Source organism: Aotus nancymaae, unplaced genomic scaffold (genome assembly GCF_030222135.1).
Source record: "Aotus nancymaae isolate 86718 unplaced genomic scaffold, 86718_ANA_hifiasm-v0.15.2.pri h1tg000008l, whole genome shotgun sequence".
In the NCBI taxonomy this organism is placed as follows: Eukaryota; Metazoa; Chordata; class Mammalia; order Primates; family Aotidae; genus Aotus; species Aotus nancymaae.
Genome location: NW_026988419.1, coordinates 4,512,797 through 4,530,966, shown reverse-complemented (window position 1 = coordinate 4,530,966; position 18,170 = coordinate 4,512,797). Strand labels below are relative to the sequence as shown.

The 18,170-nt window shown below is 35.7% G+C and overlaps 1 protein-coding gene across 24 annotated transcripts in view; it reads right to left on the bottom strand.

The window, feature by feature from the left end:
• Positions 1-18,170, bottom strand: part of TRIP12 (thyroid hormone receptor interactor 12) — a 159,121-nt gene that overhangs the window by 42,920 nt on the left and 98,031 nt on the right. For 14 of the 24 annotated variants that reach the window (XM_012434064.3, XM_021676903.2, XM_012434066.2 and 11 more), the window contains 9 exons: positions 12,227-12,375; positions 9,127-9,162; positions 8,952-9,047; positions 8,117-8,209; positions 7,759-7,920; positions 5,016-5,084; positions 4,759-4,924; positions 2,318-2,435; positions 1,777-1,933 (listed from right to left, as the gene is read on the bottom strand). In XM_012434064.3, the coding sequence (XP_012289487.1) occupies positions 1,777-1,933; positions 2,318-2,435; positions 4,759-4,924; positions 5,016-5,084; positions 7,759-7,920; positions 8,117-8,209; positions 8,952-9,047; positions 9,127-9,162; positions 12,227-12,375 (1,046 nt within the window). Of the gene's footprint in view, positions 1-1,773; positions 1,934-2,317; positions 2,436-4,758; positions 4,925-5,015; positions 5,085-7,758; positions 7,921-8,116; positions 8,210-8,951; positions 9,048-9,126; positions 9,163-12,226; positions 12,376-18,170 lie in introns of all 24 variants that reach the window. The other 10 variants (XM_021676899.2, XM_012434063.3, XM_021676897.2 and 7 more) reach the window with 1 other exon arrangement.

The following is an 18,170-nucleotide window of genomic DNA, read 5'->3' as shown; positions in this document are numbered from 1 at the left end:
TAAACATGGAGAAATTTATTACCTTAAGACACAGTGGGGACCCTCCAAATATATTATCTTACATATTTATTTCATCAGCTTTTAGATGGTGAAGTTAACAGAAGGTGGAAAATTCAACAGTGTAGACATGACAAAACTCATTCATTCAACAAATCACTTTAGACATAAATTATATGCCTCACGCCTTATCAGGGACCCTTAGACATAAATGCAGGTAAAATCTTGATGAAAGATCCACCTATGTAGCATCACTGACACAAAGAAGACACCATTTGTATTAAGAATGCTTTTAAGACACTGCTTATAAAAAATAAGTAATCCATAAATCTTAGTATTCTTAGATTAAAAACATTATTTACATGAATTCTTAGCGACCTACCAAAATCCTCCCTTAGACAAAATGATCCTATGAAACTGTCCTCATCAAACAAAGATAACTTTAAGACTGAAAGCGACACAACTGAAACGGATTCATTGCTAGGGCTGCATGTGGTATACACAACATATTTAAATTGAGACAGTTTGATTAGCACAGTTTGCTTGATTTTAAACAGACTACAGAAAAAAATATTCTCACTACAGAATCCAATCTATGGAACTCCTAGGCTAAATGGAAGACATGACTCTCAGCATATGAGAGAGAGAGAAAGCTAATGGTGAAGGTGCAATGATCAGGAAAATGCTAAAAAGAAGAAGACTTAGAGTTAGAGACCAGGACCGCTACTAGCAGGATCGACCTGCTTATATACTGCTTATATATAATACTGCACAAATGACCAGTCAAAGTCAATTTTCTCATAAAAGCTGACTCTGAAACTGGATTTTATTCTTAAAACTCAATTTTATGATGTAAGTCATTGGTTTAAAATTTTTTCTAAAATTCTTTTTTTAGAAATGAACTAGAAGACATCTTCAAAAAAGAATGTCTATTAAAAATGAGTGATGTTCTAAAAAGAAATCAAACATCAAAGGTTGAAATTAGAAAACACAAATTCTTACAGGTGTACTGAACATAGTATATTATGCATGGCAGAAATAACAGGGACCAACACCTGCTAATCTAGAGCAAACATTATGCTAATTTAGTTTTAAAAATATTTCAGTGCAAACAATATTTAAGTAAGGAAGTAAAAATAAAAATCACGAACTGTCACAGAAAAATCACTGTCAACATTTTGGTATATTCCTCCCCTTGTATTATTCGTATTTTCAACTTATTTTGCCGAATTCCAAAAAAATTCACAAAATCTTGTATATTGTGTTTTTCATTCATATTTGGTTTTATATCATTAAAATGTGTCCCAATAATATCTGGATAACATACAAGCCTATGTATGTATCACAATTTACTAATTCACCCAGAACTAGCTATTTCATTTGTTTCCATGTTTTTGCTCTTAAAAAATATTGAGAGGAAACTATTTGTATGTACATCTTTGCTCATGGGACATTGCTTTCAGATAGAAGATAGAAGGGTTTAGAAATCTACAGCCTAAGTCCTCCAATGTTTCCTTTCAGAAATGAGGAAACTATGGAACAACAAACTGAAATTACTTGCTCCAAGTCAATCAGGTAGTTAGCAGCAGAAGCAGGACTAGAACATCATGTTTTCTGACCTGAACAGAAATGAGGACCTTGTTCTCAGGAGACAAAATGAGAGAATCTTGAGTTAATTCAAAATAAAGCACATTCAAGTACACATATCCACCTCCCCATTCCATCCCTACACCCACTCTCCAACAAAATAGACATTAAACGGTACAATGAAACTACTACCTCAATGATCCGGCTGTCAATCCTGTTATATGGATGCCAGAGACCCCGATCATCACGCCACTGCCATATCGCACCATCTGTGTTCTGTGCATTTCCCTTCTTCAACATGGTATCAACTGCAAAAATGCCTTCTTTTGGTAAACATGGCATAAGTTCACTGAAAACAAAAAGTACAATAATTTTAGTAACTTTTTAAAATATTAGTAAGCATTAGGTCCCTAAAGAAAAGTAATCTCACACAAACTGCAAGTTATAGTTAGTCCAATTTTTGTTTTGTTTTGTTTTTGTTTTTGAGACAGTCTTCACTCTGTCGCCTGGCTGGAGTGCAGTGGTGCAACCTCCACTTCCCAGGTTCAAGCAATTCTCCTGCCTCGGCCTCCAGAGTGGCTGGGATTACAGGCACCCGCCACCATACCTGGCTAATTTTTTGTATTTTTAGTAGAGATGGGGTTTCACCATGTTGGCCAGGCTGGTCTCAAACTCCTGACCTCGTGATTTGCCCACCTCAGCCTCCCAAAGTGATATTTAGCCCAATCTTTACCAAATCAGAGATGTGAGTTCATATAGTTCTTGAGGACTTCGTGGAACAAGGTCAATCTGTTCCTGACAACTTCCATTGGAGGCACCACATAGGAGAAAGTGAAGCGTTTCTGCAATGTCTGTAAAAACCAACAACAAAAAACAAAAGCCTATTAAACTAGTTACAGTACCTCATTCAAGGGCAAACATTGCCCAAGGGAGGAAAATAATCAGAATAATTTTCTTGTAAAGCAACATAATGCAGAAATTAATGTAAAAAATCCAAAAGTGTTGTAATAAAAACTTGAAAGGAAATTTGCGTAGATTTTAACAATCTCTTTCTGGAGACTTCATTCTTTAGTCCAAACCTAGCTAGGTGCCTAATCACAATTCCTTGTCACCTGTGAGACTTTAGGAACCCTTTGTTACTTTTTTTGAGAAGCACAGTACTTTGGACAAAAGTGCATTCAACATATCACAAATCAAATATATTCATGCATTTGTCTTCAATTCAAACATACTGAAAATGTGTGGCCCATAGTATAAAATGTAACAAAAGTATGTGAATCTTATTGTATTTTGATCAGGAAGACCATTACCTAAGTAACACTAATTACATGCAAGCTTGATCAAGGATCAGGCAAGCATTCTCTACCATAAATTTCCATTCACAGAAGACATCAGTTTTGGGAGAGCTCTGCATGATAGCCACTCAGATGTGCTGACACTGTGAGTGGAGGAACTCTCAGTCCCTACAGTTTAGTCAGTCTAAATATAAGGAAGCTGAAACCTAAAGACACAGCTGGGTCTTTGTGGATTATGGGTGTGGATGTGTGTGCTCCTGTAAATATTATACATATGCAAAATTACATAAACATTTCAATAGAATGCTTTACCAATAATCAGTAAGTTCTGTTATCAAAATATTCATTGATTTAGGCAGAGAGACGTGGATAGCGAATTGCCGGCCACAAAGAAATTCACAATTAGCGATTAAGATTTTTTTTTTTTTAAAAACCAACAGCCTGAGAGCTTGCAGCTCTCTAGGACTGAAGGCCAAGTTTCTTTTTTTTTTTTAATTACAGTTTTGCCAACCTTATAGAGAAATGTGAATACACAGCATCCTGCATTAAAAGGATTTTTTTTTTTTTTAGAAGTCAAGGGATGACAACAAAATAGAGACAAACAGAAGAGGTTCACATTTCCTTTTACAGGGTTATTATAGAAAGAAACTATGGTGACCTCCATATGATAAACATGTGGTAAGCCTCCTGGAGCATGCAAAAGAGGTGAAAATATACTAAAACGAAAAAATTGTTAAAAAAAAAAAAGGCAGGCAGCAATTTTACAAATTAATATTTAGGGATGCGCTGTAACAAAATGTACATTAACAAGAAATAATCTCTTAATGATTCAGGAAATTTTGGGATAAGCAAGGTTCAAAGAACTCCTAGGGACTCAAAATAGAGTTGTCTGGAATATCAGTTTGGAAAACTTTTTGGAAAAGTATAATATTTTCATTTCAATATACTGTCTCAGACAGTATGTGACCACTCAGACAGAATGGGACCAAAGATGATTTTATCAGTCAATATCATCACTGACTCCAAAGGTAACATCCATAGAGATTAGAATTATGGGTATGAAATTCTCCGTAACTAAAGGTATTCTATACAAAAGTGATCAATACTCTATTAGAAATAACTGTAACAGCCAAGTGTGATGGTTCGTGCCTATAATCCTAGTATTCTGGGAGGCCAAGGCAGCAGGATGGCATGAGCCCAGGACTTCAAGAACAGCTTAGGCAATACAATGAGACCTTGTCTCTACAAAAAGTGTAAAGAAAAAGAAAATTATAACGTACAGATGTTGTCTAAAGCCCCACCATTCTCTGACATTAACTGGTTAAGTCTCAGGATTAAGAAAGAAATGGTCAACCACAAAAGCAGTGCAATAAAATTTTATCTCCCACACACTGGGTAAGATTGGAAAAGGTTTAGAATTACCAAATTAGCAAACATCAGAGACATTCATCAGTATAAATACATTCCAACTTTTTGAGGGAAGAAAGCTTTCTGGAATCAGAAAAACTGCTAGAAAATCTAACGTGCAGAAAAAGCAACCTATATAAGCTGAAGACAGCTGGTTATTGAAACATAAAACTCAGATTTCTCTAATCAAGGATGGTAATGTGACTAACATTGTATAGAAATTAATGACTTTGTATTGTTAGCCCTAGAAACACCAAGGGGAAATATTTAATCTATACTTTAAAAGGAGGATGTTAGAAAGATTAACATACTGTCCCAACAAAAATTTACTACATATTAACACTTTACTCTCCAGTGCCTATGATACTAGTCAATCTCTTCTACTTGCTCAGCTTATGTTGACTTTACTTATTAATGAAAAACTAACAAGCCACTTTTCCTGCTTAAAGTAGAACTGTAAAATTGCACTTACTTTGTTTCATAAGTTGAACAGCTAAAGTCGGACAGTTGGAACACATCAGTGAAAACATGCGAACCACCATTATAAACATCCCAGAACTTAAAATTGGTGGAGTCACGACCAACAGCTGTTGAACATTCGTAAGCAGATCTTTGGAAGCAACCTGCTGGAGTAAATTCTTCACAAACACAAGAACAAACGAATCATTACATCAAGATTTAGCAATTCAGCAACCTCATAAAAATGCTATCAAAGACTAAAACGCTTACCTCCTCATGCTGGAAGTTGTCCACTAGACGTGCAAAACAAAGGCAAGTGCTTTCTACCGACTTTTTATCCTATTTTTTTTTAATAAAGGAAAATAAAACTTGTTAGTATAAAGCATTTTCACTGTCATACACCACTACTTTATCTTCTTCCTAATCCCAGATTCTTCAAGGCAAGCTCAATTAGTAAATGTCAGCTTTGAAAGTGCAAATGGGCCTAAGCAAGGTACAGTCAGTAATATTACAATTTGGAAACAAAGAGGAATCAAACCAACCTCTGTCCTGTATAAAGGCCCCTACTAGATAAAAGCAAATATACAGAAAAGGAAGCACTATTGTGCTTATGCAATCTCAATATCTAAACAAATGTTATACTAAAGAAATATATAAATAGCCTACTTTCCTTTAAAGCATTACAAGTAGAAATGTTTAAGTAGGTACAAACCAAAAAATTAGAAAAAGAAAAGGTGCAAGAACCAGAGGTTTATTGAGAATGTTAAAAATAGGGAATAGACTTGCAATATTCACTATAAAAACAAAAAATAGAATTCATATGAAAAAGTTTCACTATAAAAACAATTTGCCATATTTGCCATAAAAACAGAGTTACATCACTGACAAATAAATGTCAGAAAAAGAAGGAAAAGAACATTTTACTGGCTACACTAATGTTTTGATAGACCTTGATTTTTCCTAATTTATAAGTGGACTTCATATGTAAAAATTAGACTTGTCTCTACAAAAATGAGAATTCAGGTATTATAAAAGCCTATTAGCCTAAACCTTCACTGCCACTACATAAATCTAGAAACAGTGCTACAAATAGTGACTACTTAACTTCTCTGATTCTGTCTTATTTCTAAAGAATATCATATGGAACTGATTATCATATAACATAGAGAATATAGTTTTAGACTACAGAAAAGATTATCTCAGTCAACTATATTTTTATTTATTTTTATTATTATTATTATTTTTATTCTGAGATGGAGTCTCAGCTTGGTCGCCCAGGTCGGAGTGCATTGGTGCGATCTCAGCTCACTGCAACCTCCACCTGGGGTTCAAGCGATTCTCCTGCCTCAGCTTCCCAAGTAGCTGGGATTACAGGTGTGGGCCACCATGACCAGCTAATTTTTGTATTTTTAGTAAACACAAGGTTTCACTATGTTTGTCAGGCTGGTCTCAAACTCCAGACCTCAGGTGATCTACCTGCCTTGGCCTCTCAAAGTGCTGGGATTACAGGTAAGAGCCACTGTGCCCCTAGCCAACTATGTTTTTAAAAATAAATATATAAACACATTTTTAAAAAATGAATAGCACTACTTTGTCTTGATCATTTTAGAAGCAAAAGGCTCTACGGTGATTCAATTATCATTACTGTTTTATCTTATAAGTCCGTTGTTTGGTTGTATATGGTGGCTCACACCTGTAATCCCAACACTTTGGGAGGCTGAGACAGGTGGATTGCTTAAGCCCAGGAGTTCGAGACCAGCCTGGCCAACATAGTGAAACTCTGTCTCTACTAAAAACACAAAAATTAGCTAGGCATAACGGGACACACCTGTAATCCAACCTATTCAGGTGGCTGAGGCAGGAGACTCACTTGAACCCAGGAGGCGGAGGCTGCAGTGAGATCATGCCACTGCACTGCAGCCTGGGCAAAAGAGTAAGACTCAGTCTTAAAAAAAACAAACAAAAAAACAGAACAAAAAAAAATTCCTAATTTATTTAAAAATATTTTTATAAACCTAATTTCTCTGGGGTCTTAAGCACTCTTTGTAAAGGCAATTGTAAAACCAGGTAGCAATAACAAACAATGCTTTAAAATATCTCTCTATAGTTAAAAAAAAAAACCCTCAATTTCTCCATAGCCTTGAAGCTGAACTCACGATTTGTCCTTACTATCCCTGGCCCATAAACCCTGCTTTTCACACTGTATCATCAGGTCCATTGATTTTGCCACCAGAATAATCACGTTTGCTCTTCTCCAACGCCAGACAGTCACAAACTACATTTTTCATTTCTGTTTGGGACACAGTCTAGTCTCTCTTCTGGTCTTAATCTATATCTTCCTGTCCCCATCTGCCTCCTCCAATGCCTTTCAAGAAAGGGTGATCTTTCCAAAAGGAAATTCTGATCATACCACATAATAGACACTCAATGTTTGCTGAAATAATAAATCCATCCCTTAAAGTCAAAATAGTCAAAATCATCAAACATCTGAATTACTGTTCATTTGAATCAATCTACCAAAATTTTATCAAATAACCTAATATGGCACATAACTGGATAATAATAAAAAATACGAATCAGAACTTTTTTGATTATATATGAAGCTGACAGATTTAAAACACTAATTGAAATTGTCATTTAAAAAAAAGTGGCCAGGCGAGGTAGCTCACGCCTGTAATCCCAGCACTTTGGGAGGCCAAGGCAGGTGAATCACCTGAGGTCAGGAGTTTGAGACCAGCCTGGCCAACATAGCAAAACTCCATCTCTACTAAAAATACAAAAACTAGCCGGACATGGTGGTGCGCACGTGTAATTGCAACTACTTGGGAAGCTAAGGCAGGAGAATCGCTTGAACCCGGGAGGTGGAGGCTGCAGTGAGCTGAGATCGTGCCACTGCATGCTAGCCTAACAGCAAGACTCCATCTCAAAATAAAATAAAATAAAATAAAAAATTTTTAAAAAATAAAAAAGTAAAAAAACACTTTATGGCACATAAAATAGATTCGTATTTTACCTGATGTGTTAGCCTTTGGGTTAGCAATGGGAGGGAATCTGCCACAAAATGAAATTCATCTGGCGTGATACTCTGGCAGCAATTGGCTGCAATTGCTAATGCATTTCTTTGGGCATTTATGCTGAAGAATTCTAGGTACAGCAAGCAGTCTGCCAAACCACCCTAAAATATAGAAAACTGTTAAGGTAAAGAAAAATCTTTTATCAGCAATAAAAAATAATTTAACTAGTAAAAAGTCTAGCACATTACTTTGGAAATGACGTATGTCTTACAAAAGCTACAATCAAGGAGCTAGTACAAATGTGAATTTAAAAACTTCTACATAAAGTGAAATGTAGTCCTAAGTAACAACACTTACTGCCTGTAGAATGGCTTTACTGTGTCTCCGTGACAACATCTCCAAGGCAGTCAAGGCCTGCTCTGCCACATCAATACACTGAATAACTTGCAGCTGGGAACAAAATAGTTACCATAAGGTTATCATTCAAGTTCTTTTCCAATAACATATCTCTTACATACATAAAAACAGTATATTCTCTAATTTACATCAATGTACATTATCTCTAACATGTAACCCACCAAAGGATATAAGTATAGCCAAAACAGTTTCCTTCTAACCTGTTTTAAGATACTGAGAGATGTTTTACATAATAAACTAAACCCAATTACATAACTTTTAAATCTTCAGATTTAAAACAGATGAGTTGTTTTACATAATCAGATTTTAAACTTTATACCATATTGCAAGTTTCATCAGACAAAGCAAATGTTGTTGTGCATTAAACAAACAAAAAGGTCCATAAGACAGACCAAAAACACAATTTACTACAAACCATATGAGAAATTTCTATTCACCACTGAATCATCTTTCTCAGCTACATAATGAGGGTATAAATAGCTATCAACCTCAAAGGGATGTTTTCTAGAAATTATATTATTTTTAATCAAGTACTTTAAAGTTCGTCTCTTAAAGTTCTTATATTAATGTGCTAATTATTATTAAAAATTACAAACTAGGCTGATTCTATAAATGATTTATCTTCAACTTCAAACTACTGATCTGCTGGATATGAAACATTCTTCGGGAATCTTGACTAAAAAATATACTTTAGATAACGGAAGCTAAAATTCCAGAGTTTGAAACTTCATGCCCTATGCCTGCTTTTGAACAAGTCGGGTAAAAGTAGGATCACCTTTTCTAAAAAGACAGGAATAGCATCTACTACAACAGCAGATGATCGAGGAAGTGCTTCCATCATGTATGTTAAGGCTCGACAAGCATGGTTCATCTAGAAAAGAAGAGATTTTACTGAATAAAAACTCAAAACTTAAATACACACCTTTAAAAAATATACAGTATATACTTACAATATCAAAATTATGCTCCATCTGAAGTAACGTTATCTGTTAAAAAAAAAATAAAGTATTAGAAACTATATTTGTAGGGAAAATCCTAGAGTTATTTCTTCCTCTTCTACTTCAACTGAAATGGAAGGTATGAATCGTAACTTTTACCACACAAAAATAACTTCAAAATAAAACCTAGTAGACATACACAGAAATGATTACACTCAGGATGGTTCATCACATACAGTGACTCTGACTTGTGTGTGCTGCTAGATAACCATCACCTCATGATACGGGTCACAAATAAAGCCTTCTTGTTACTTACAACCTATCCTTTTGGTAGCTCTAACCCCTTTCAGTAGCCTATTAATATATCCATGAGGACTTACCAGTGTTAATAAATACTAGATACTTAAACAAACAGGATCAGCAATGCACTGACATTTGTTGAATTACCAACTGTCAGCACAGATTCAGGACCATAACTTAAACTCTTGTGAACAAGCTTCTCTAAAACAGATAAGCATCATTTAACTCACCTGTAAAATACAGTTAATATAGGATTTAAACACAAGATAGATCATATCAGAAACTGTGCACTAATTAGAGCCAAATTAATATAATTACTTGATATATGCATAAGTTTAAATATCTGATTTTAGTTTGTCCTGTGAAAAGATCTTAAGCAGATTTCAGCTATGTTTTTTCTAATGAAGGAATGCAAAACTGCTGGGGATACACACTCTATCCTCTCGAAGCAGCTGAGTCACCAAAGAAATTTCCTCCCTGGGGGTAAGACAGACATTCACTATCTTCTGGTTCAATGGAAATTTTTTAATGCACTGAATTTAAGCTTGTAAGTACACTTCAATTAAATTTATAACAAAAACAAACATCAGATATTCTAACATAATAATCATTCAATATGAATGTCTTCTCAGCTCTGAATTGTGCTGGGTAAAGTATACCTATATACCAGAAGTCCTAAGAACTATTTTTGTTTAAAAGTCACATACAAACACCATAACATATACACACACCCCATTAAGGATCCAAAAACAAAACAATTTATCAAATCACTTAATATCAGTCACTTAAAACACTTAGTCTAATTTGAAAGGACTTGTCATGTTAAAAGAAAAAGTAGTAAGTTCCCCAATTATTAAATAACCTTGTTAGACCGTGTTTGGGAAGGACTGGTATAAACAGGTCCCCTTTCACCAACAACAACTATTTATGTCACATTACTATATTGTGATGAACAGATATAAATAATATTCGGTTGTGATAAAAGATAAATCTAGATAACTCATTAATAACAGCCATTATTAACAGCATCAGCATACTTGTGCAAGTCAATTAGGTACTTAAATCTAATTAACAATCAGCACATTAAGTAAACTGAATTATGTATCAACATTTCTGCCTAGACTTAAGGGCTTCTTTAACTAATAAAAGCTAAATTTTAACTGTAGATAGTATAAGGTAAGCCTAGTTATTTGTTGCTACTTCTTCGTGAACAACAATGACAATAAAACAAATGAAAGTTTGATTTGGGTCACAGAAGTCAGCTATTGAACAAATCAGCAATCTGAGAATGGATATTAACATAGGCAAAATCTGAAAGTTGAAAGGTTAGTAATATTGCTATTATGAAACACTCAGAAAGCAACAAGTACAACTTTTACTAGAATGGAAATGATAAGATTTGGAAACTGGCTTTTATTCTCTGCATATGGGTAGCAGGTGAAGAAGCTGTAATATCCTTTATCAAACAGCCAGAGCTGAGCCATCCAAATAAGAACAAGTGGAATAAGGACGGTCACCATGTATTTCACAGGCCTTTCTTTACTCAGCTCTCTCCCTAAAACTCAAGTTATCTCCATAATTTGATAATCTGATCAAATGGGACAATATGATGTACCAACCATAACTTCATTTTTTGCCAGCTTTACTGGATATACAAGAAGACTTACATGGTATTTAACTATAATTTCCAAAATAAAACATGATACAAATGTAATCATATTTTTTGTCAGCTTTACTGGATATACAAAAAGACTTAGATGGTATTTAAATATAACTTCCAAAATAAACATGCTACAAATGTAATCATAATGTTTATGTTTGTCTTTTGGTAGTATTTGATTTACACTCAAATTTTAATCTTAAATTATAGCCAATTTCTTTAATTTTGGACAAAGAAAATTGTCAAGCCACTATTTAAAAGTTGTATTGTGCTAAGGTGCCTACATTTAGTAATGGCAATTTTTCTTCCTACTGTTTTCTCATTTAAAAGTTTAAGGAATCGAGCTGTTAATAAATAACTCATATGAAAATATTAACTCACAACTGTGTTGAAAAGGCATTAAAAAGATGTTTTAAAGTCTCTTATTACTTTTTCTGAGACAGTGTTTTCACTCCTGTTGTCCAGGCTGGAGTGCAGTGATGCGATCTCGGCTCACTACAACCTCGGCCTCCCACATTCAAGCAATTCTCCTGCCTCAGCCTCCGGGGCAGCTGGGATTACAGGTACACACCACCACACCTGGCTAATTTTTTTATTTTTAGTAGAGGCAGGGTTTCACCGTGTTGGCCAGACTGGTTTGGAACTCCTTACCTCAGGTGATCTACCTGCCTTGGTGTGAGCCATCATGCAGAGCCAACATAAAACCTTTTAAACTGAAAGGATCCATATACGTATCATATGGCTTGAGCAGTATTCCCATGTACACATTTACTAAATATGAAGCCTTTCTGGGCCCCCAAATACAACCCAAAGAGAGCTTCCCCTGACTACTGCTCCATGGATCACCAGGCTAGCATGTACGTTCTACATGGTAAGAGTCAAAGTATTACAAGTGAGGTGAACAACTTAAAACCAGTCATTTAAGTATCAAAAATCGAGTGAGCATTCATCAAAAAATGGTTTAGAAAATTTGCTAACTCATTAGCAACTGCTCACATCTATAAGCATGAAATAAAAGCAACAAGTCATATACTCCTCGCTTAATTCTATCATGTTTTAAAATTAATAATGACAATAATCATACATTCAATACAAAACCAGCAGATTTCAGAGGACAAATGAGGTAAAACGAGGGAAAAACACTATGCTTACCAAAGCTGGAACAACACTCTTGACAGGAAACCCTCCCAGTGTCTCCTCATTTCCCATGACCAGTAACTGACACATCTCAATAACTGCCTGAAGCTGCTGACTTTCATCACTGGCTTGTAATCCTTGCAGTAGCTGCTGGGCCTTAGAACCTTCAGAGAAACAAATAATTATCATTTTTAAACATTTAAGAAAATTATTAGTAGGCATAAGGTGTGACTCAAAATGTAATCGATAGCTTATCTTCTTTGGATCCTAATGAAAGACTAGATCTATACCAAGGTCAAGGCACACTGCTGATATATTGAATGAAGAATTAAATTAGTTGGATCTACTCTGCCTTAACATGCTCACACAGTTACATATTTCTGTCTTTTTAATTGAAAAGTTGACCGGTTATATAGCAAAAACAAAAAATAATATCCATAAGACCAGTATGAACTGATAGCTTTAACGTTACTGTTTTAAAGAAATATAGTGAAGAAATTTAGTGAAGCAAAGGCTTTCTACAATAATAAAAACCTGTTAAACAATGATGCCCAGACTTCAAAGGAAATGTTATACACCTCTAAATATCTGCACCAGAATGAACAGAACGCAATTAACAGTGAAAGGGCAAAGAAATAAAAAACAAACACAACAATGTATCTAACAAAAAAGAGAATGTAAAGAATATTCTGTAAAAATAAAAACAAAACACAAACACACACACAATTATAAACCCTTGAATCTTCTTTCATTTCTTGCACAGATGATGGCTATCACAGTGTTCCTAGTTTTAAGACTTAATGCCGTTACTCCAACAATTGAAAAATGTGAATACTCAACTACCACAGAGAAATAAGTTGTCATTAAGCTGAACAATACACTCCAAAATAAAGTCTACAGGCTGGGTGCAGTGGCTCATGCCTGTAATCTAAGCACTTTGGGAGGCCAAGGCAGGTGGATCACTTGAGGTCAGGAGCTTGAAACAGTCTGGGCAACATGGAGAAATCCCATGTCTACTAAAAATACAAAAATTAGCTGGGCGCGGTGGTGTGGATCTGTAGTCCCAGATGCTCAGGAGGCTGAGGCAGGAGAATCACTTGAACCTGGTAGGCAGAGGTTGCAGTGAGCTGAGATCATGCTACTAACTGCACTACAGCCTGGGTGACATAGTTGAGACTTCATCTCAAAAATAGTCAGTTAATGTAAAAAAAAAATAAAGTCTATGAATGTGGTTTCATTTCCCATGGACACTTTCCTACTTGAAACCACAATTAATTCAATTAACACTTAACCAGTCTTATATAATGATGTTACTTTTAAAGCCCTTTCACTTCTCAGACCTTTCTAAGTTCTTCTTTGCATATTTTCCCAGTCCCATATCACTAAGTGCTGAAATGTGTAGAAATGGATATATGTCTGGAAACTGTGGAATGAATGTGGAATTCTCATAAAAACTCAAATTAGTAATTTCTATTGAACTTCAGTGATATTCCTGGGGGCATACACCTCTCAAGGGGCACCTGGCAATCCATGGAAGTTGTTTTATGGTTTAAGACTGTGGCTACTGCATTCCATAGCTATCGCTGTCTACTTACTTTGACCATAATTAAAAATCCATCCAAAAATAGACTGGAAGAAAAGTTCAGAGAAATACCATTTAACAATTTTAAACTAAATAGTATCAATTCTAGTGAAAGCAGGGTTATCATTTCTGTGTTGACATAATGTGGAAGGCAAAACAAAATAATAGAAAAATAGTGACAATAAATGAATCCACAGCTGATTCTAACTCAACTTTAAAAGGATTCATATGAAGCATAGCCTAAAAGCACAACCACCTAAGAGAAAGAACTGACATGTACGTGACTGGATGGAGGTCTTATAACCATTGGGGTGGGCAACTGTAAAAACATGGATCTTATACAGAATAACCAAAATGATCATCAACCAATAAACACTTGGGATGGTCCTAAAAATAACTTATGTTGAATTGAAAATAACAAAAACCCAAAACCATATCCAAAACCTAATTTATCCTCTGATCTGTGAGAAGAAACCAACTCCTAGATTAGTGGATTCTGAATTTAGAATCATTTTATACTCTTAAATACTACTGAGGGATCACAAAGCACTTTTGTTTATGTGGATTATATTTATTGGTAATTTTAAAATATGTTCTTAAAATAGAAACATTTTAAATATTTGCCAATTAACTCATTACATATTAATATAAATAATTTTGATTTTAAAAGTCCTTATTTTCCAAAACAAGAAAATCAATGAGAAGAGTAGCATTACTGTACTTTTGTTACAGGTGACTTTAATAAAAGGCATATCAAAAGACAGCTAGATTACCGACTCTGTCTGTCCTATACGCCATCTGTGGTATGTTATCTGAGATGAAATACGGTCGGCCCTTGGTATATGCAGGAGATTGGTTCCAGGACTGTTCATGGATACTAAAAAATCTACACATACCGAAGTCTTACATTCTGCCCCATGGATATAAAAATTTGGCCCTCCATATCCTCAAAGTTTCACATCCTGCAAACACTGTTTTTTTTTGTTGTTGTTGTTTGTTGGTTGGTTTTTGACACAGTCTCCCTCTGTCGCCCAGGCTGGAGTGCAGTGGCATGGTCTCAGCTCACTGCAACCTCCGCTTCCTGGGTTCCGGGGATTCCTGCCTCAGCCTCCGATAGCTGGGATTACAAGCACATATAGCCACCACACTTGGCTAATTTTTTTTTTGTATTTTGAGTAAAGATGGGGTTTCACCATGTTGGCCAGGCTGGTCTTGAACTCCTGACCTCAGGTGATCCGCACACCTTGGCCTCTCAAATGCTGGGATTACAGGCATGAGCCACCTTGTCAGGCCCAAACACTGTAGTTTCAATCTGAATTTGGTTGCTGACGCAGAACTCATGGATACAGAAGGCTAACTGTATTTTTAAAATCCATGAAGAAGTGGACTGGCACAGTTCAAACTCATGTTGTTCAAGAGTCAACTGAATATGGAAAAGATTGGCCTTATTTTATTCTAAAGATTATTAAAAAGACATATCTTGGGAGTAGAGACCTAATTAAATTAACTTTGGTTCAGCAAGAGCGTCTTAGATAAAAACTGAATTATTTTTACTAGGCAATGGAAAGCACAATGACTGCTAGCACCAATTAGTGCCACTGCTTTGATACTTAAGGTCCCAGCAATTTTACTCACTGCAGCTTTTGCACCAGCAGTTCAAACATTAATGAAGTAGAAAAGGAAAAATTTTAGTAACTATTATTTAGTTTTGACCTTATAGAACTCATTTAAGGGTCTCTCTCAGGAACCAAGAGTCCACAAATCACACTTTGAAAAACATTATCATATATCAGGGTTTGACAGGCAAACGTTTTCTCTCAAGGGCCAGGCAGTAATTATTTTGGGCTTTACAGGCATATGGTCTCTACTGCAACTACTCAACTCTGGCACTGTAGCTGGAAAGTTGCCACAGAAAGTAAGACTAATATAAACAAATGAACACGACTGTATTCCTATAAAACATTATGGATACTGAAATTTGACCTGCATTTAATTTCCACATCATAAAATATTACTCTTTTAAAATGTTTTCAGACACGCAAAAATGTAAAACCCATTCTTAAGAGTTCACAGGCAGCATAAAAACAAGCAGGAGCGTGGATTTGGCCCTTGGGCAGTAGTTTGCTAACTTCCGATGCAGAAGGAAAAGAGAAGCCTGTAGTGCTTTAGGGAGTCATAAGATGCTAACGTGTTGAAATAAACTAGCCCCACCAGACAGGTACTGGGTTCTGGAACCATGAAAACTGATAGAGTCCAGACAAGGGTGGCTCACACCTGTAATCCCAGCACTTTGGGAGACTGGGCAGACCAACTGAGGTCAGGAGTTTGAAAACAGCCTGGTCAATATGGTGAAACCCTGTCTCTACTAAAAATACAAAAATCAGCCATCCACGGTGGTACGCCCCTCAAGTCCCAGATACTCAGAGGCTGAGGCATGAGAATCACTTAAACCCAGGAGGCAGAGGTTTGCAATGAGCCAAGAGCGTGCCATTGTATTCCAGCCTGGGCAACAAGAGCAAGACTCTATCTCAAAAAGAAGAAGTTTTGATAGAAGAAAATATTCTTCAATCTCATGGTGTTGAGAAATCAAAGTCTCAACAGAGAGAGTAGGCATCAAAGACCCACAGCTGGTACCCGAACTCCCAAGATGTCTGCCACATTTTGAGGCTGCTTAACTATTCACACCTGAGCAGACACAGATTTGCAAAGTTGGCAAATCAAAATCCTAGGAGGGCCACAACAAAGAAACCGCGACTAGCCAGAGGTGAAATGAGTCACATCAAAATTGCAACTCTGGTTAAAACAAGCTCAAGTCCAAGTCCTGATTGGAGTTGAAGTGATCAGCTCTGGACCCTTTATTTTGGTAGAGAAAAAAGAAAACTAGCACTGGCAGAAGATATCATTTTGGGCCACTTTAGTTCTTTCATACAAAATGTCTGTCACATAACCAAACAATAACTAGACTTATCAAGAAGCAAGAATATGGGACTGATAATCAAGGCGGGGGGAGATAAAGCAAACAAATACCTCTAGAATGAAAAGACAAGTATTTTATAAATATAATGTATTAAAAATACATTATGGACAAAATTAAATAAGAATATAAAGATTTTCAACAGATAACTGGCATCTATAAAAAGATAATCAAAAAACTATTCAGAACTGAAAATCATATCTGAAATTAAGATCTCATTGATGAGTTTAACGAAAGATTGAAGGCAGCAGAAGAAAGAATTAGCAAATTTAAAAACTTATCAATAAGAAGTTTTCCAACTGGGCAAAGAGAAAAAAATCTGAAAACAAAACCAAAAATAAAACAGAGCCAAAGAGACATGCTGGATGCAGCCCAAAGTTTAAACTGTATGATCTTGATACTCCCCAAAAGGAAAGGAGGAAGAGTATCTGATGTTGAGAAACAATACTAAGCAAAATAATGACCAAGAATTTTCTAAAACTGAAGATATCAACTCACATATTCTTGTCCACTGATGAAGGACAAGAAAATTAACGGTCAGGGAAAACATCACCTAAACCCAATAGTCATGATATTAAAAAATATGGTTTAAAAAAATTTTTTTTTGAGACAGGGTCCCATGCTGGATTACAGTGGCCTGATCTCAGCTCACTACAACCTCTGCTTCCTAGGCTCAGGTGATTCTCCTGCCTCAGTCTACTAACTAGCTGAGACTACAGGAATGTGCCACCACTCCAGGCCAATTTTTCTAGTTTTGTAGAGATGGAGTTTCACCATGTTGCCTACGCTGGTTTCAAACTCCTGGACTCAAGCGATCCACCAACCTCAGCCTCCTAAAGTGCTGGGCTTATAGATGTGAGATACCAAACCTGACCTAAAAAATAATTTTTCAAAAAATGTTTATTATTTTTACTATTATTCATTTTCAAAAATAAAAAATTTTAAAAGTCAGAGAAAAAAAAGGCATTGCCCTGAAAGGGGAACAGTAAGACTCTAAAAGAGAAACCACAGAAGCCAGAAGATATGATAAAGTGCTAAGAGCTTCTACACATGGGGAAAACATCCTTTAAAAATAAATGCATATGGAGCACATGTCTGTAACCCAAGCAACTTAGAAACTGAAGCGGAGGATCACTTGAGGCCAGAGGTTTGCGACTAGCCTGGGCAACAGAGTGAGATGCCATCTCTTTCAATCATCATTCATTCATTCATTCATTCATTCATAAAGGGACATCAAGGATTTCTCAAACACAGAAGGAAATCATTATCAACAGTCAAACATTATGTTTAAAAAAAAAAAGTTCTTCAGGCTAGAGGGAAACAATCCTCTAAAGAAAAAAGAAACTGCAAGAAGAAATTAAGAGTACTGCAAAGGGTAAGTATGTTGGTAAACATAAAAGCAT